Genomic DNA, 16,864 nt, shown 5'->3' on the forward strand with positions numbered 1-16,864 from the left:
ATCTAATTTACAGAGGTATATGGGAGGTGATAATATTGATGATGGTGATGACGATAGCTAACATTTTCAGAACTTATGGCAAACATTTTTTTGAGAGGGAAGGGGAAGGGAGGGGCAGAAGGAAAGGGAGAGAATCTCAAGCAGGCTCCACACCCAGCACAGAGCCCTACACGGGGCCCAATCCCCCCGACCCTGAGATCATGACTTGAGCTGAAATCAAGAGTCAGGCGCTTAACCTATGGAGTCACCCAGGTGTCCCGAGATAATATGTATTTTGGGCTTGGTGGACCATATGGTGTCAGTCACCACTACTCAAGGCAAGTGTGAAAACAGCCTCCGAAAATATGTAAAGAAATGAGCATCGCTGTGTTCTAATAAAACTTCTTTTAACTTTATGTCATTTTCATAGGCCACAAAATATTATTCTTCTCAATTGTTTAACCATTTAAGGATGGAAAAACCATTAGCTTGCACTAGCACGAAAACGGGTGCTGGGTTAGGATTTGGCGTTCAAGCCCCTCCCTGGTCTAGAGGGACAGGCACAAAACACAAGGACTTGGTAAAAACCAGGAACAGTGTTTACTTCTCAGCCGGGTGTGTGTGTGTGTGTGTGTGTGTGTGTGTGTGTGTGTGTGTGAGAGACAAAGAGAGGCACGTGTCCGACATCTTGTGGTAATTCATCAAACAGTATATGTATGATTTGTGCACTTTTCTGTTAGGGTTCAATAAAAAGGCAATTAAAAAATGGTAAGGCAGGGGCAGCCCGGGTGGCTCAGCGGTTTAGCGCCACCTTGGGTTCAGGGCCTGATCCTAGAGACCCGGGATGAGTCCCATGTCCAGCTCCCTGGGTGGAGCCTGCTTCTCCCTCTGCCTGTGTCTCTGCCTCTCTCTCTGTGTCTCTCATAAATAAATAAATAAAATCTTAAAAAAAAAAAAAAAGGTAAGGCAGTGTAATAACCGATGATGCGATAAAGTAGAGCTTCCAAGGGACAAGCAGGGGCCTTAACCCAGTGTGGGAGAGGACAGGTCAGGGAAAGCCTCCCCAAGGAAGTGCCTGGCGGGAGGGACCATGGGGGAAAAGGAAGCTGAAGCTGGCCTTAGGTTATTGGGGTCAGAGTTGATCACGGATCCCGTCTCTTAAATATATAATTTTGGGGGCCCCTGGGTGGCTCAAGTGGATCTGCTTTTGGCTCAGGTGGCTCAGGTGATCCCGGGGTCCTGGGATCGAGCCCCGCATAGGGCTCCCCATAGGGAACCTGCTTCTCCCTCTGCCTATGTCTCTGCCTCTCTTTCTGGGTTTCTCACGAATAAGTAAATAGATAAAATCTTTAAAATATATATATTTGGGCAGCCCCAGTGGCTCAGCGGTTTAGCCCCGCCTTCAGCCCAGGGCGTGACCCTGGAGACCGGGGAGTCCCACGTCGGGCTCCCTGCATGGAGCCTGCTTCTCCCTCTGCCTGGGTCTCTGCCTCTCTCTCTCTCTCTCTCTCTCTCTCTGTGTGTCTGTCGTGAATAAATAAATAAAATCTTTAAAAAAAATTTTTTTAAATAAAAAAATATATTTATATATATTTGGTCACCGTGGATTTTTTTGCATCAGTTTCGACCTCTTAAAATGTATTAACATATTATTTACCTTAATTACTGAGGTTTAGTTGCGCCCCCTGAACTCCTGCACCGAGACCAGGGCTTCAGCAGCCACCCCTACCTGAACCGGACAGCATCCGGCCGGGGTCACACCTGCAGACGACGCAGGTGCGACCAAAGTCCCCGCAGGAGCCCTTTCTTCCCGGACTTCCGGACTCCGTGGTCGTCACGGTAGGGGCAGGGAACCTGACTCGTGATTGGCTGGAAGAAACCGGGCCCGGGCGCGGCGGGTACGCCTTCAAAGGGGGCCGGCTCTGCGTCATCAGAGAGCGACGGGAGTCTCCGAGGGGGAGGGGCTAAGAAATGTAAGCTCCTTCTTAATTGGCTCGCTCCTTCAGGCGGGATTGCAACAGCGATGGAGATTCGTTCTCCTTCAACTCCGGCCTCCCGATGATTGGGTTGGGGAGACATTTATTAAGTCTTGACGGCTCCGAAGTCCTGGGGGCGGGCCGTCAGCGATAAGGGGGTGGATCCGCGGGCGGGTTTCTCTGGGGGGGCGGGATTCTCTCGGGGATGGGGGCGTGGCCTCCACGCGGCGCGTCCCCGGAGCGCGGAAGGCGGGAGCTGGGGGCGTGGCCGCGTAGGGGCGGGGCCGGGTAGGGGGCGGGGCCGGAGCCCGCGCGGAGCTGGGCTGTCCCCGCGCTCAGCGCGGGGCGTCTCCGGGATCCTGTCCTCCGGCTGGTCGCTCTTCCCAGCCATGGCTCCGCGTTGCTGGCGCTGGTGGCCCTGGTCGGCGTGGCGTCGGGCCCGGCCGCCTCCCGCCGGGAGCACCCCGAGTAGGAGCAAGGAGGGCACTTACCTACCTGTAGGGCGCGGGAGGCCTGCGAGCGCCAAGTGCGGGGATCCGAGCGGAGCTGGGGCAGGGCTGGAGAGGGGCGAGAGGGGACCAGGGCGAGACCCGAGCGGTGCACTCACGCCGACGAGATTGGCGTGGGCCCGGGGGCACGTGGGGGCCTGTGCGGTCAAATGTGAGTCAACAGAGGTGAGAAGGGGAGACCGTGAGGTGCACAGGTGTGAGGCGGGGTGCATGGGGGTTATTGAAGGTCCGAGGTGAAACAGGGGTCTGTAGGAAGCACCGGGCTCCATAGGGACAATACGGTGTTCCGCGGAGGGAGAGTGAGTCGAAGAGGTGCAGCCGGCGCTGTGGGTGATCAGAGGACACCCACAGCGCCGGGTGGGGATGATTTGGAGTCGCTGGAAGGATGTGGTATTCTAACTGGGTGGGTAAGGACCCCTGTAAAGCAAGATGCTGTACTGTGCAGGGCAGCTTCAGGGATGATGGAGGTTATTGAGTGGGCATAGTAAATTCGTGGTGAGATGCGGGGCTCTGGACTGAGACACAGCCTTTGGGGTTCAGACGAAGTAAGGGACCCTGCAAACGCCAAAGCCTTGAAGAAGAAGAAGAGGAGGAGGGTGCAAATGGAGGTGAAGCTTGGGAAGTTCTAGCTTCTGTCTGGTGCTGATATTGGCTTGGGAAGTGCTGATCTGACCTTCCATCCCTTCCCCCCTGCCCCCCATCAGGCTTCCGGCAGCAGTTCTCCACGCAGGAGCAGCCCCCCCAGATCTGTGTGGTGGGCAGTGGACCCGCTGGCTTCTATACCGCCCAACACTTGCTAAAGGTAAGCCACATTTTTCTGGTTCTCTCTCCCATGATTCACCTGCTCCAATCCCGAGGGCAAGCCCGACCCTCTCTGGGTTTTAAAAGCACCCCTGGATCCCTGATGGGGACAGGGCTCCCAGTACATGTAGATCGGACACTCCCTGTATACTTTGTCATCTACATCCGGGGCTCCCCACTCTAGGGCCTTAGGTATGGGAGAAGTGGTCAATGGCAGATGGTCTGCTCTGCCACCTTGGCCAGGGCCTTCAGGGAGTTTATGCAAACGTGCAGGGTGACTTTATCCTGCCTCTCATCTTCCCTTCTTCTCTCTCTTTGTGCTTAATGTCCTATGTCTGAAGGCTACTCCCTCTTCTCAGGGTTTTCTGTCCCTGAAGCCAGCCCTCCCCATGCTATGTTGTTCTTTCAGCCTGCCCTCCACCCCCCTTCCCTCCCACCCCAAGGCCAGAGCCTCAAGGCTTACAGTGTTGGCCTTTGGTGGGCAGGGCCCCAAGGCTGCTGGTTATCCTTGAGACTTGGGCAGATCTGGGTGGGAGGGAGGAGGGAAGAGGGAGGGAGAACCTCGGGTGGTGGGGGAGGAGGAGAGGAAGACTTATGCTGACTGTCTTCTGTCTGTGCAGAGATAGGAGAAAGGGTGAATATGTTAATTATATACACATATATGCAGAAACTGAAAAGGTAGGGTGATCCATCGCCCTAGTTTGCCTAGGGCATGGTGCTATGTTAAGACCAGGAGGTCTCGTGGAGACTAGCATGGGTTGGACACCCTGCTGAAAAGTGACCTATAACTTGCCTTCCAAGCAACACAGGTGAAAGAGCTAATTACTGAGATGTGACCAGCAGGAGCTGAGTTAGGTGCAGTCAGTCAAAAAGTCTTTCCTGGAGAAGGTGCATTTGAGCTTCACTGAAGGAGGTCATGGGCTCTGGAGAGGATCTGGCACGTGTGAGGATCATGCAGGGACCAACTGCCTTGTGGTAGAAGAGCCCTGGGCCCTGGGACAGAGACCAGGGCTCTCATGGGGCCTGGGGGGGGGGGGGGATCCTGGAGGGTTTTGTATAAGGTGCACTTGCTGGCTGAGCCTTAAATTTGGGGAGTGGGCCTTCCAGGCAGGCTTCTCAGTGCCCCCAGTGTGAGCAACGGCTCTGGCCTACACTCAGCCAGCACACGCTTTCCTAGTGAGAGGTGCTGGGGGATGGACACAGGAGCCAGTTTCAAGCCAGTCCTTGCCCACGGGGAGTTCCAAGCTACTGGCTGTGCTTCTGAGCCAGGAACATGTGCAGTACATGTGGGGCGGTGGCACTGAGCTGAGCCAGGTGCTGGACAGTGTGTCTTTTCCCCTCAACAACCTTTGAGGCAGGTGTATGACTCTTACTTCATAGGTAAGGACATTAAGGCTGAGCGACATTGCCCAGGGTCCCACCTGGACAGGGAAGATGCTAGGATCTGAGTGCAGGCAATCTGATGGCAGAGCTGCTCTTTTTTTTTTTTTTTTTTTTTAAATTAAAAAAATTTATTTTGGGGTGCCTGGCTGGCTCAGTTAGAAGACTGTATGACTCTTGTTCTTAGGGTCTTGAGTTCCAGCCCCACCTTGGATGTAGAGATTACTTAAATAAATAAAATTTAAGATTTTTTATTTTAATTGAAGTATAGTTGATACACAATGTTACATTAGTTTCAAGTATTCAGCAGTGATTCTCCACAGGCCTGTGTGTTGTGGGGATACACTCATCACAGGTGTAGCTACCCTCTGTCACCATATACTGCTTTTGCAGTGCCATCGACTGTATTCCATATGCTGTACTGTTCATCCCTGTGACTTATTCATTCTGTAACTGGAACCTGTGCCTCCCACTCCCCTTCACCCATTTTGCACAACCTCCCACCCTCTCCTCTCTGGCACCCACCAGTCCGTTCTCTGTATTTATGGGTCAGAGCTGCTCTTGAGTTCCATGCTGGGCCATCCATTCAGCAGTGATTTATTGGACCCTGATATGTTCTAGGCATAGGCTCGACACTAGGAACGTGGGTGTGAGGAGGACAGACATGGCCCCTATGCTCAAGACATGACAGCCTAATGTGGAGGGCGTGGTTTATGGAGTGGAGGGGAAGAGGGTTTTACAATTCCTGAGGCTCTAATAGTGTAAGCGCAGAAACTGGGGGTGGAGGGTGTGGAGGGCCTAGTGCACAGAGAGCTGGGCCCAACCCAGCCTGGAGGAAGAGGTGTCCATGTGGAGGAGCTGCCAGCTGGACAAGGGGTGGGTGGCAGGCCAGAGAGTCCCCAGCACAGACAGTTGCATGGATGCAGGTCCGCAGGGGAGAAAATGCCCCTTCGGGGACAAGTGAGTTGGGGAAGAAAGGCTTGTGGGTAAGGGTGGAGAGCTAGGGAGAAGGCAGGTGAGCCCAGATCCAGGGAGCCTCCGAAGCCAGCCTTGGAGGCAGGCAGTTTCTCATGGTTCTTTCTACTCCCCTCCCTTCCTTCCATCACAGTCCTTGGGGGTACCTATCAACATGCACATTTCCGTGCCTAGTTCAGACCTAATCAAACTGCTGGTTCCATGGCTGGATCCTAGGAATCAACCATTTTAAACAAACACCCCAGGGGATTCTGAAGCCCACTGCTCTGGGTAGTTGGCTTCACTGAAAGGTTCTAGGCAAGCACCCCCATTTTGACCTGTAGAGCAGACAGTGGAGCGGGGAGGCAGGGCTGCAGGCCAGGAGAGCAGTGGGGAGTGGGGAGGAGGAGGGGAGGGTGGGTGACTGGGCAGCATTGAGCGGAGTTGGGGATGGGCCCCGGTGAATGGGTTAGGAGGGAACACAGGAGCAGGAGGAAATAGTTTAGGGGGAAGGAGGAGTTGACTTCCATCTAGATGGGTTTGAGGGTCTGCAGTGTCGTCCAGGGCTGTCAGGTTTGGAGGGGGCAGTCCTGGCAGGGGAGAGAGTAGCTCTGCAGGAACCTGAGGCCGTAGGAGGGAGTGGATACGACTTCCCCAGGGAATGTGTATCAGGGGTATGGGAGGGGTCCCACATTGGAAGCACCACAGAGAATGTTTAGAGGGGAGCAGAACCCTGAGAAAGAACTGCCAGAGGGAGAGGGGAGCTGAATTAGGGAAGGGAAGGTTGCTTGAAGACAAGGTTGGCCATGAGAGATATCCAGTAAACACGCCCACAGGCCTAGGATCCCAGCGGTGGCCTTGGATGGGACAGTGTGACCAGGAGGGGAAGGATCCATGGCAGGAAAGGACAATAAAGGTGAAAAGCCAGGCTGTGTGTGGCATAGACCACTAGGCTAAGCAGTTTGAACTCTGTGCCTGGGTGGTGAGCAGCCAGGGAAGTTTTGCAGGCAAGGCCGGTGACCTGCAACAGTAATAGGAAAGGGCAGCTTTTTGACTGAGCACTCAGTGGTAGGTCAGGTGCTGGGCTCAGTGCTCCAGGCCTCGCTCTTTAAGGAGAAGTTCAGAAACATTCCCTGTGGCACAGAGCCTGGCAGCGGAGGGGCTGGGCTTGGTCCCTGCAGCGTGCATGCAGCATCAGTGGGGCGTGAGGGAGTTGATTTGGGTGCTACCTATGGGTGGCACGGATGGGCAGATGGAGAGGGGCTAGACCTGGGTGCAGGCAGTGGAGTGGAGAGCAAGAAGGGATTTGGACAAAGGTAAGGAGGTGAGCATGAGCCTTTGTAAGGGTGAGGGCAGCTGGAGGGCAGGAGCTCATTTGGCCTGAGTCCCACTGGGCCTGAGTCCCACTGGGCCTGAGTCCCACTGGGTCACGGCAAGAGCCTAGGATGGGGTGCAGGCAGGGCAGTGTCATCCATACGAGCCCCAGCTGCTGGACCAGTGGCCCCACATCTCTCACTGCCCTGACCTTCTGGATGCTTCCCAACAACACGAGAGGGGCCTGTTTTCCATTCCAGTTTACAGAGGAAGAGTCTGAGGCCCAGGCCAGGCTGATTGGTGGCAGAGCCAGACCAGACTTGTCTGCCCCACCGCCACCCTTTGCCTTCCCCATGGTCAGTGCTCCCGAGGGCAGGCAATATGGAACCACTGGATCAGTGAGCTTGTTTTTTCTAAGACTGAGAGTGAGCCACTTCCATCTCCCTCTGACCCCTGAAAGCCTCAGCTGTGCTCCCAGCCCCGTGGCCTGTGCTCCTTTTTCCAACAGGATGGTTTTGGAGACTGGAGCTAAGGCGGGTGTGAATTTCAAAGGGAAGTTCCCAGCTCATCAGACTGGCGGAGCGTTTCTAGAAATATTGAAGGGTTTGAGGGCAGAGCTGTGTGTTGTGCCTGGCCCAAGTAGATGAAGAAGCTCCCCTGGTACAGCTCCAGTGGCGGGAGAGCTACCTCTCCCTTGGTTGGCCAGAGTCCTGGCCGTCTCGATGGGCCGGCAGTCCTGAGGTCTGGCCTCATCGGCCTGGGCTACTGTGCTGCCCCGCTCCTCCTGTCCGGCTCTCCTGGCAGATGGGGAGTCGGGATCCTCTCTTTCTCCCCGTGTCCTCAGCGCACTGAGCTGGGCTCTGCTGCCCCATCGGGGAGGGGAGGACCCATAGGGCTCCGCCTCTCCCTTGGCCCCACCAGCTTCCACCCTCTCCCCAGCACCACCCCCGGGCCCATGTGGACATCTACGAGAAGCAGCTTGTGCCTTTCGGCCTGGTGCGCTTTGGCGTGGCGCCTGACCACCCCGAGGTGAAGGTGGGTCTCTCTGGGCCAGAGGAGGAGGGGTTTGGAGACTTGGGTCAAGGTAAAGAGGGGAGGGAGGCTCCCCGGCTGCATGGAGTGATCCCAGGCCCTCTGTGTGGATGCCACGCGGGTTCCCTTCCAGGGGACATTGTGAGGCAGGGGTGACACAGGCAGGATCCCTGGAGTGCCTGGGCCCTAACCCCTTCCCCTCTGGGGCCTTGCAGAATGTCATCAACACCTTCACCCAGACGGCTCGCTCGGGCCGATGTGCCTTCCATGGCAATGTGGTGGTAGGCAGGGACGTGGCCGTGCCGGAGCTGCAAGCAGCCTACCATGCTGTGGTGCTGGTGAGTGTCTGTGGGGGAGAAGGGGCTTGGGGCAGGGCAGCAGCCTGCTGAGGGATGGAAGGCAGTAGGGGAGAGGCCCAAACTGCTGGGCAGGGCCCTGGGCAGGGCTGGGGGTGGCAGCTGGGGAGGAGGAACCAGGAGGAGGCCTGCCAGGGTGGGCCTGGCCCCTTAGCTGCTGCCAGACACTCTGGGTCTTTCCTCAGAGCTATGGGGCAGAGGACCATCAGGCCCTGGAAATTCCCGGTGAGGAACTGCCTGGCGTGTTTTCGGCCCGGGCCTTTGTGGGCTGGTACAACGGGCTTCCTGAGAACCGTGAGGTGAGTTTGAGGAGCACTCCTGCTACTTCTTCCTCCCCACCCCTCTGCCAGGGCCAGGGGCAGCTCTTGGATGCCACAGCCGGGCAATGAGGGAGCCACTGTCCCAAACTGCAAGGCTCCCAGTGAGATGAGATGTGAGCTCTCTGGCTGCCTGAAAGGGGAGGTCAGCCAGGGAAGGCCTCTGGGAGAAGGTAGGGCTGGGTAGGAGAGAAGGGGCATCAGCTGAGGCTCAGGTGGGGAGGGCTTTCTGAGCTGAGACTCAGGTGTGGGGAAGCCTGGGGGCTCGGCTGGTGTCTGGGGCTGAGCTGAGATTAGCCTGACTGGGGCCAAGACTAGAGGAGCCCTACCCAGACCTCTCCCTGCCAGCTGGCACCAGACCTGAGCTGCGACACTGCCGTGATCCTGGGGCAAGGGAATGTGGCTCTGGATGTGGCCCGGATCCTGCTGACCCCACCTGAGTATCTGGAGGTGAGTGGGCAGGTCAGGGGCTGGGGGAGTGGAGGAGAGGGGGTCATACGGAGGAGAGGGTGCTGCTGCCTACAAGATTCAGGCCTCCCCTCCATGCTGAGCTCAGTGCCTCTGTTTCCCTAAGACTCCAGGCAGTGGCCTTCTGAAAGGCAGCCGGTGAGCTTTGCTTCTACACTCCAGCTACATGGGCCTTTATTTTAAACAAAACAAAACAAAACTCTTCAGTGTGTACACATCATTCCACCCTGCTAGTTGACCTGTGTTCATCTTCTAATTCTTGGCTCAGATGTCCCTTCCTCCAGGAAGCCCTCCAATATCACCTTAATGGGTCCATTTCCCTGTAATACCTTCTCAGTTGGCTACTTCTTTCAAAGCTTGTCACCACCACAATTTTGTACTTATTCGTGAATATTTGACCAGTTATCACTCTTTCCACCAGATCAGAAGCTCTATGAGGGCCGGCACCATGTCTCTTTTGCTTACCTTTGACACCCCACCCCCGGGGCCCCTTGCCTAGTGCCGGGCGCTTGCTAAACACAGAGGAAACACTTGTTGAATGAAAGACCAGGAGCCTGGTTTGCTGCTAGTAGTTGGAGCCCTTTGCGGAGCTGGAGGCAGTGCTCCATCCGGCCACCAGGAGGCGCGGCGGCGCAATTCCGGCTGCAGACCTCCCCCCTCCCCCACGGAGGATAGGAAAACCACCGAATGGAAAGTCCCCTTGCGCGGTCACTGTCCAGGTGACAGCAAGCCCTCCTTTTGTGCCAGAAAACAGACATCACAGAGGCTGCCCTGGGGGTACTGAGGCAGAGTCGCGTGAAGACGGTGTGGATAGTGGGCCGACGTGGACCCCTGCAAGTGGCCTTCACCATTAAGGTGCTGGGGCCAGAGGGGGATCAGGGTCCCAAAGAGATGGCCTGCCCTTGGGGGGTGTGGCAGGACTGAGCCCCCCAGAGTGGCTGCCGCCTGAGGTGGGAGAAGGGGAGCCAGGCAGGGCCCTGGGACCTCATGCTCCCTGTGGTAGGTGGTGGGGGGCTCCCCTCTGGGCTGGGCTCTGGGGTGGGCTCAGGAGTGGACAATGCTCTGGGCCTGAACTCCTCCCCTCCCTCCCACCCCCAAGGAGCTCCGGGAGATGATTCAGTTACCAGGAACCCGGCCCATTTTGGATCCGACGGATTTCTTGGGCCTTCAGGACAGAATCAAGGGTGAGGGGCCCTGACCTGACCCCTGGCTCCCTAGGGAGGGGATGGTCTAGGCCAGAGAGGGCTGGGGGGAGGGCAGTGACACAGGACAGACCTGAGATGTTCTCATTGCTGACAGAGGTCCCCCGGCCGAGGAAGCGGCTAACAGAGCTGCTGCTTCGAACGGCCACAGAGAGGCCAGGGGCCGAGGAGGCTGCCCGCCAGGCGTCGGCCTCCCGCACCTGGGGCCTCCGCTTTTTCCGAAGCCCCCAGCAGGTGCTGCCCTCACCAGATGGGCGACGGGCAGCTGGCATTCGCCTGGCAGTCACCAGACTGGAGGTGAGTCTCATGCTACCCAGAGACACCCCTCTTCTCAAGTCTCCCCACTGCAGCCTCGTGCTGCCCACACTCTCCTCCACAGGGTGTTGGTGAGGCTGCCCGCGCAGTACCCACTGGAGACTCGGAAGACCTCCCTTGTGGGCTGGTGCTGAGCAGCGTTGGGTATAAGAGCCGTCCCATCGACCCCAGCGTGCCCTTTGACTCCAAACGTGGGGTCATCCCCAATATGGAAGGCCGGGTTATAGATGTGCCAGGTGAGAGGATGCAAGAAGGCAAAACACCAAACTGGTGGGGGATGGAGAAGCTGGTGTCTCCTGGGGCCGTTCATTCATTCATTCGGCCAATGACATGCACAAAGAAACTGCTCAGAGCAGGCCCTGTCCCTGGACAGCGTCCTGGGGCCCAGCCACCCTCCTCCTGGCTCCAGCTGGGAGGGAAGGCCCCGTCTAGCCCACGTGCCCTCATATGCCTGCTTACTTAGTCGTGCAGTTGACCAAGGCCTGCCCTGGGCTAAGCCCCCGTGTTGGGGCTGGGCTTAGAGATACACCACAGCGCCTGTCCTCAGGGACCCTCCAGTCTGATTAGACACCCACATGCCTGTCTAGTCGTTCATTCATCCAGTTCATGTTTCAAAGGTCCTGCTGAGAATGGTGGCAGGGCAAGACCCATCCATCTGCTGTCCTCAGAGAGCTCCTGGACGACAGGGAGACTGAGGTGGGAGGGGTGGTGTGGTAAAAATAGGTGGAGAAGAATCCAAGGTGGTGGGCCAGCGGCCACAGTGGGCCCAGGCGACAGGGCTGCCGGGAGGACTTGGGGTGTGCACATGTATGTCTGCACATATGTGTGTGTGCTGGGGGCCCAGGCTTGCCAGAAGCATCCAGCCACTTCCCCTTCGCTGAGCCTGTTGTCCCCTGCCAGGCCTCTACTGTAGCGGCTGGGTGAAGCGGGGACCCACAGGGGTCATTGCCACTACCATGACCGACAGCTTCCTCACCGGCCAGATGCTACTGCAGGACCTGAAGGCTGGGCTGCTGCCACTGGGTCCCAGGCCTGGCTATGCGGCCATCGAGGCCCTGCTCAGCAGCCGAGGTCTGGGCCCCACATGAGCTCTTGGGAGGCATGGTGGGCAGCCCTGGGCCTTTCCACTGTTGGGGAGGAGGTGTATTGGGCTGGGGGTGGAGGAAGAGGAGGAGGAAGTGAAGGTGGTGACTTATCTTCCCTGTGCTTCAGGGGTCCGGCCTGTGTCTTTCTCGGACTGGGAGAAGCTGGATGCCGAGGAGGTGTCCCGGGGCAAGGGTGCTGGGAAGCCCAGAGAGAAGCTGCTGGATCCCCAGGAGATGCTGCGGCTGCTGGGGCGCTGAGCCTAGATCCTGGCCCGGCTGGCATGGAGAGAAGGTCTGCTGGGCCCGGGAGAGGGCCTGGGGCCAGTCAGCGGGACTCTGCACCACAGCTGTGTCACCTGCCCACCCTGCACCAGGTCCCGACTGCCTGTTTTCCAGGGACCTCTGAGCACTTCCTCGAGGCAGAAGGTTGCCTTGCCAGAGATAACCTTAGGGATGGGTGGAGGCGCTGGCTGACTTTCCTCCCTCCCGCCTCTTTCCTGTCAGACTGTGGAGGGTCACCAGGTCGGGAATACACTGGAAATAAAACAGCTGTAATGGAGGGCCAGTGGTTGATGTGCGACTTCTTTTGGGGCCCGGGGTCACCTTCCAGCCACGGCACCCCTCCTGTCACCAGGTGGCGCTGCTGAGCCAGCTCCCGGCTCAGGGGCCTCTAGGGGGCTTGGGGGGGTTGGCAGCCAGGCCTGGAACCCACTGTCCCTCTCGGCTTGGCCCTGCTGCTGCGACCTGCCCGCCTTCTGCTCGCACTGCGGGCATCCTGGGACCCCAGCCTGCCCGCTCTGCTGGCCCCTCGGCCCAGTTCCCTTCCTGTTAGCCCTCCGCAGAACCAAAACAAGAAGAGAAAAGGCGGGAGTGAGGAGTCTGGGCGGCGGCGGCTGGCCCGGGGCCCACCTGGTGGCCCAGAGCATCTGGTATGGGTCCTCCCTCTCTGGCCACTCCCAAGGCCTTCACCTCTTGCTTTCCAGCCACATGGACAAGCGTTTTAAAAAGTCCCTGGGTCTCTGTAGGGCTTTGCCCTGTACAAGGCGTTGTTCGCCGCCTTCCATGCCAGTCCCAAGAGGCTGGTCTCACTTTAGAGACAGGGATCCTCGGAATTCACGGGCCAAGGTCACCCAGCTGGCGAGCTGTGGGCTCGAACCCGGGGCTCCAAGCAGGCAGTTGGTCTCTCCGAGGCCGCACCTGGCCCCAGCGTGGGTCCGGGGACGCGGCCCTGGGGGGGAGAGGGGACCCAGGCGTCCGCGCCGGCCGGCCTAGGAGGGGCCTGGAGCGGCGGGCAGCGGGCGGCGGGGCGGGCCGGGGCGGGGCGGGGCGGAGGCGGCGGGCCCCGGTGGGGCGGGCCGCGCGGGCGGCGCCGAGCGCTCCGCACAGCCGGCTGGCGAGCCCTGGGAGCCGGAGGCGCGGCGCGCTGCCCAGCCCCGGACGGAGCCGGAGCCGGGCGCCCAGCGGGCCCCGGGAGGGCGCGGGCGCAGGGGGCGGGGGCCGGGGCCGGGGGCCCTCCCTGCCGCCAGGCCGCGCCACGGACACGGGCCCCGCGTGGCCCGGGCTCCGGTGCCCGCCGAGCTAGGACGGAGCGCGCCAGCGCGGGGCCGAGGCGCCGGGACATGCGGCGCGCGGGAGGCGGCCGGCGCGGGCTCTCGGCGCGGGCGCAGCGCCCCTTCCCCCCGGTGAGTGGCGGGCGGCGGGCGGCGGGCGGGGGCGGCGGGCCGGGGACGCCAACTTCGCCGCCAACTTGGGGCTGGGCTCGGGCGCCGCGCGGGCAAGGACGGCGGAGGCAGACGCGGGAGTCCCGGGGGCGGTCTGGCCGGCGGGGGAGCCCGAGGAGGGGGCGGCCGGGGCCCCGCGACCCCCGGGGACCTGGCCTGGGACTCGGACCCGGGCGGGCGGAGAGGAGGCGAGGCCGGGAGGCCGAGGTGACGGGCGCGCGGCGGACGCGAGGGAAGGACGCGGGCGAGGCGCCCAAGACGTTCGCCTCCCGGGTCGCCGAGCCCTCCGGCTCCTCTTGGGGGGGGGCGGCGCCGCGGGGCAGGGGGCGGCGCGGGGACGCGGGAGTCTGGGCCGCGGGCCCCGCAACTGTTGCTGCTGGAAGCCGCTGGGCGGGGAGCTGGGCCGGGAGCCGGGGCTGCCGCTGCGCGCGGGGGGCTGGAGAGGGCCGGGGCGGAGAGGACCCAGGGGGCTGCCTCCCGAGGTTCGCCGAGCACCTTCTGCGCGCCTCTCCCTCGACACCCCGCCCCTTCACACGCTGCGAGTCCCCCAGGTCCTTACATCCCCCCGCCCCCGCCCCGGGCTCTCCTCCTGCTCCCTCCCCTGACCTCAGGGAATCAGCCCCGGCTTCACGGGGTTTGGGGGGAGGGGGTCTTCCCAAACGCGGACCCAACGCCCGGAGGACCCGGGCTCCGAGGGCGCAGAAGGAAGGCTGGGCGAGGAGCACCAGGGGGGACCGTGAGCCCGGAGCGCTGGGCCCTGGCTGTCGCACCGGCGGGCAGCTGCGGCCCCCCCGGGGCTTCGACAAGGATCCCCGACGGCGGGGAAGGGGAACCCCGAGCCTCCTGCAGCGGAAGGCGCTGCGAGCCCAGGCTAGGAGGGCAGGGCTAGGGACTTGGGAAGGAGGGCATCAAGCGGCCGGAAAACCCCCGCGGTGCGCACCAAGACCCATCGGAAGGTCCTGCTGGGTGAGCGAAGCGAAGCGGGGATCCCAGCCCGGTTCTTGACACTCGCACCACTGATGCACCCGAGCACCCCCTTCCCCCTGCTCGCCCGGCGGGACTTCTGGCTCGGGGTCCCCCAGGCCTCCCGCGGTGGTACCGCCCCGGCTCCGCCTCTGACCCGGGGCCACAGGGAAGTCGAGGAAGGCTCAGGCGCTGTCTTGGAGCCCGTCTAGTTTCCGGCTGCGCCAGTCGGTTTCAGGTCGGCCCCTAAACTCCGTACTAAGAATTTGGATAGGAGCGTGAGGGGACCCCGGTACCTGGAAACCAGACTTCTGGGTTCGCCCCAAGCCCCGGCGCCCCGCCCCGCCCGCAGCCCGGCCTGCCAGGCGAGCACGACCCCCTTCCCAGCCTGCGGAGCTCGCGGGCCGTGGGGGCGGGGGCCGGGAGCAGCCGACGCCTGCGGGGAGGGGGTGGGGTGCGGCCGCGCGGCGGGGGGCGCGGACGTGGTGCCCAGTTTGGCCGCCAGGAGGCGTGGCACGGGTCGCGGAGCCCGGAGTCGCCGCCGCCGCCGCCGCCGCCGCCGCCGCCGCATCGCGAGTGTCCTTGAGCCGCGGGTGACGGTGGCTCTAGCCGCTCGCGCCCCGTCCTCCCGCGGGGGGAGCCTGATGCCACGTTCCCTATGAATTATTTATCGCCGGCCTAAAAATACCCCGAACTTCACAGCCCGAGTGTAAGAGATTCCTGCCAAGGGGAGGGGGCAGGGCGCCCCCCGGGGGGCCGGGGCGGAAACAGCGGGGGGGGGGGGCGGGGAGTTCATCTTGGAGGGAGACTTCGGTGCCCGCGCCGGTGGGAGCGAGATGCAGGGCGGGCTTCTCCCCGACGCCTGGGTGCGGATGTTAGCTCAGCAGAAGTGATGGAGGGAGGGAAACCCGACGGCAAAGTCGAGGCCGCTCGCCAAAGGGCCGTGGACACAGCGGGCAGAGCAGCCTGGGCCCCTCGCTCCCCCGAAGCAGCGCAGCTGGTGGGTGGGCGCGTCCCTGGGGCCAAGGCTCGGGCCTGGGAGAGGGGGGAGCCACCAGCGTCCGGGGCGAGTGTGCACGTGCGCACATCCGCGCTGCCTGCGGGGGAGCCTGCCCCGGGATGAGGGAGGGGGCTGGGGCGCGGCGACGGGAGCTGCAAGCCCGCGGAGGTGCTGGGGAGCTCAAGGTGACGCCGCCGGGTGTCTCAGAGGCCTGACCACTACCATCCTCCCCTGGGCCTTTTTGGGGTGCCAATGTTCATTAACTTAGCCCGTTAGTGAAAGGTGGGATACCTTGAGAGGGTGGGCAGAGGTTCCTAAGCCAAAGTCAGGTGTGTGGCAGGGGCTGCATGGAGGGTGGCCAAATACCTGCCAGTCACTGAAGTGCCATAACTGGGAGCTTCTTGCTCCAGGAGAGGTGGGGAGGTGGGGTAGGAAGGAGGTGGCCTACAGCCCCACACAGACCCTATATCTTCTCACCCCCAAATGCCCAGAGGCTGGAGGGACTAGGGCAGGTGCCTGGTGGGAAAGGGATTTAGGTTGGGCTCTGGAATTTTGTTATGTAGACAAGAGAGAGGCCATGGGAAAGGGGCATTCCAGCCTCAGGGAACGACAGAGCAGAGACCCGGAGACGAGGATAGTGAGGGGCTGTCTAGCCAACAGACCCCCAGGAGTGTGGGAGGAGAGGAGAGGAGACAATGGATGGGTGTCGGGGTGTGCGGGGCTCAGGTCATGGGATGAAGGTGTCTAGGCTTCGTCTGTGGGCACCAGGGAGCAGCTGTGCTGTGTGGGCAGGGGTGCGGTGGCCAGAACAACGTTTTGGACCAGTGGGGCCAGAGGGGAGTGAGGTGGATGGGGGAGTGGAGACACTGGGGGGCCAGGGCTGAGAGTATGACCCTCCTGTCTTGTGGGGGAAGCCAGATGTCATGAGGGGATGAGGCTCTGGGGTCTGAGTCTTTTTGTATCTGCCCATTGCTGTTTGAAGCTCAGAGAGACTTGCCTGATGGGGCCTCTCCGTCCAGAGGTATTCTGTGATCACTCCTGGTGAGAGGTGTCACCTGCCTGGACTTCCTCTCCTTCTCAACCCCTATCCTAGAAGACATCTTCCCAGCCAGGGAGTCTCTGGGGGTAGTGCCCCCTTGGGGGAATGCCTGGGTCCTACAACTAGAGTCATGTCCAAAAGAAGCAAAATGAGAGCTGCGTGTGTAATTGTAAATTTTCTAGTGGTCACATTAGAAAAAGTAAAAAGAAACAAGTGGAATTAGTCCTAGCGGTATATTTTGTTCAACTCAATGTATATAAACTACTATTTCAACCTGTAATCAATATAAAGAACATTAATGAGACACTTTACATTCTTTTTTTCATACTAAGTCTTTGATATACAGCATGTATTTTACTCTTAGAATAGTGGAGCCTTAGTTCAGACGAGCCACATTTCTGGTGCCTATAGTCACTTGTGACTGGTGGCCGCTGTTCTGGACAGCACAGATGT

The 16,864-nt window shown here is 60.4% G+C and overlaps 1 protein-coding gene across 1 annotated transcript; it reads left to right on the plus strand.

Moving 5' to 3' along the window:
- The first annotated feature begins 2,256 nt into the window (after positions 1–2,256).
- FDXR (ferredoxin reductase) lies at positions 2,257–12,249 on the plus strand. Its single transcript, XM_038546647.1, has 12 exons — positions 2,257–2,423; positions 3,169–3,266; positions 7,853–7,948; positions 8,161–8,283; positions 8,487–8,600; positions 8,967–9,068; positions 9,834–9,941; positions 10,186–10,270; positions 10,386–10,585; positions 10,668–10,839; positions 11,504–11,674; positions 11,816–12,249. The coding sequence occupies exons 1-12, from the start codon at positions 2,345–2,347 to the stop codon at positions 11,944–11,946; spliced, it is 1,479 nt and encodes a 492-aa protein (XP_038402575.1). The 5' UTR covers positions 2,257–2,344; the 3' UTR covers positions 11,947–12,249.
- Positions 12,250–16,864: the final 4,615 nt, after the last annotated feature.

The sequence above is a fragment of the Canis lupus genome, chromosome 9 (assembly GCF_011100685.1).
Source record: "Canis lupus familiaris isolate Mischka breed German Shepherd chromosome 9, alternate assembly UU_Cfam_GSD_1.0, whole genome shotgun sequence".
NCBI lineage: Eukaryota > Metazoa > Chordata > Mammalia > Carnivora > Canidae > Canis > Canis lupus.